Here is a 1,126-nt window from a genome sequence, read left to right on the forward strand (position 1 = left end):
AGAATGATTCAATTATTTGTTTATGTGGTTCTGCATCTGTTTAGATCGGTGTGTGGAACTCAAACACCGGCCTTAACCTGACAGACAGCAATAAAGACAAAAACACCAACGTGACGGACTCCATGGCCAACCGCACGCTCATCGTCACCACAATTCTGGTAGCAATCAACCAATGCAGAACATCAGCTAGACCATCCACCTGCAACTAATAATACTTTTGCCCCTGCAGGAAAACCCATATGTGATGTACAAGAAGTCAGATAAGCCGCTGTATGGGAACGACCGGTTTGAAGGCTACTGTTTGGATCTCCTGAAGGAGTTGTCCAACATCCTGGGCTTCTCCTATGAAGTCAAACTGGTGTCTGATGGGAAATATGGAGCTCAGAATGACAAAGGAGAATGGAATGGCATGGTCCGAGAGCTGATCGATCATGTAAGTCCAACTTTCTTGGTTTAATTATAAGTTTTCTGGCTGATCTGAATGCTAGTTTCCTCATCAAGTCATTTTATGTGGTCTTAAAGAGTCTAATATAAATTCTCACTGGCTTTAGTATAAATTCTCACTGGCTTCATTACAGGTGGCAGATTTGGCCGTGGCGCCACTCACCATTACTTACGTGCGAGAGAAAGTCATCGATTTTTCCAAGCCCTTCATGACCCTGGGAATCTCTATCCTCTACCACAAACCCAATGGCACCAATCCAGGTGTCTTCTCCTTCCTGAATCCGCTCTCTCCGGATATCTGGATGTACGTGCTGCTGGCTTGCCTCGGGGTCAGCTGTGTGCTGTTCGTCATTGCCAGGTAAAATCCATATCAACCCATTTTAACCTTTAGATTGGATTCAGTTCTTCCAGTTGGATCGATTTTAATGCTTTTATTATGCCTTGTTGGATTGTGGTTAATTAGCTCTTGTTTTACTGCCCAGCAGTAATAGCTCAAAAACACAAGTCTTGGCCAGCTCATTTTAATTAAAATGCAAATGTGTTTTCATTTAGCAAATGTATATATTTTTTTTAACTCATACTTCTTTTTGAGCATTTGCAGCTAATAGGACTTTTAGTGAAGTTATCGTTTTTGGCTGACACTCTAAAAACACGTTTTGGCAAAAAAAAAACAAAAAAAAAA

General features: G+C 41.4%; 1 protein-coding gene across 1 annotated transcript; it reads left to right on the plus strand.

Moving 5' to 3' along the window:
* Positions 1-6: 6 nt before the first annotated feature.
* LOC107579935 (glutamate receptor ionotropic, kainate 1-like) lies at positions 7-802 on the plus strand (the record flags this gene model as incomplete). Its single annotated transcript, XM_016265715.1, has 3 exons — positions 7-158; positions 230-433; positions 579-802. Coding segments are annotated over exons 1-3 (464 nt in total), but the record flags the coding sequence as incomplete, so codon positions are not given.
* Between the last annotated feature and the right edge of the window lie 324 nt (positions 803-1,126).

This window comes from Sinocyclocheilus grahami, unplaced genomic scaffold (genome assembly GCF_001515645.1).
Source record: "Sinocyclocheilus grahami isolate Dianchi unplaced genomic scaffold, SAMN03320097.WGS_v1.1 scaffold22070.1, whole genome shotgun sequence".
Classification (NCBI taxonomy): domain Eukaryota; kingdom Metazoa; phylum Chordata; class Actinopteri; order Cypriniformes; family Cyprinidae; genus Sinocyclocheilus; species Sinocyclocheilus grahami.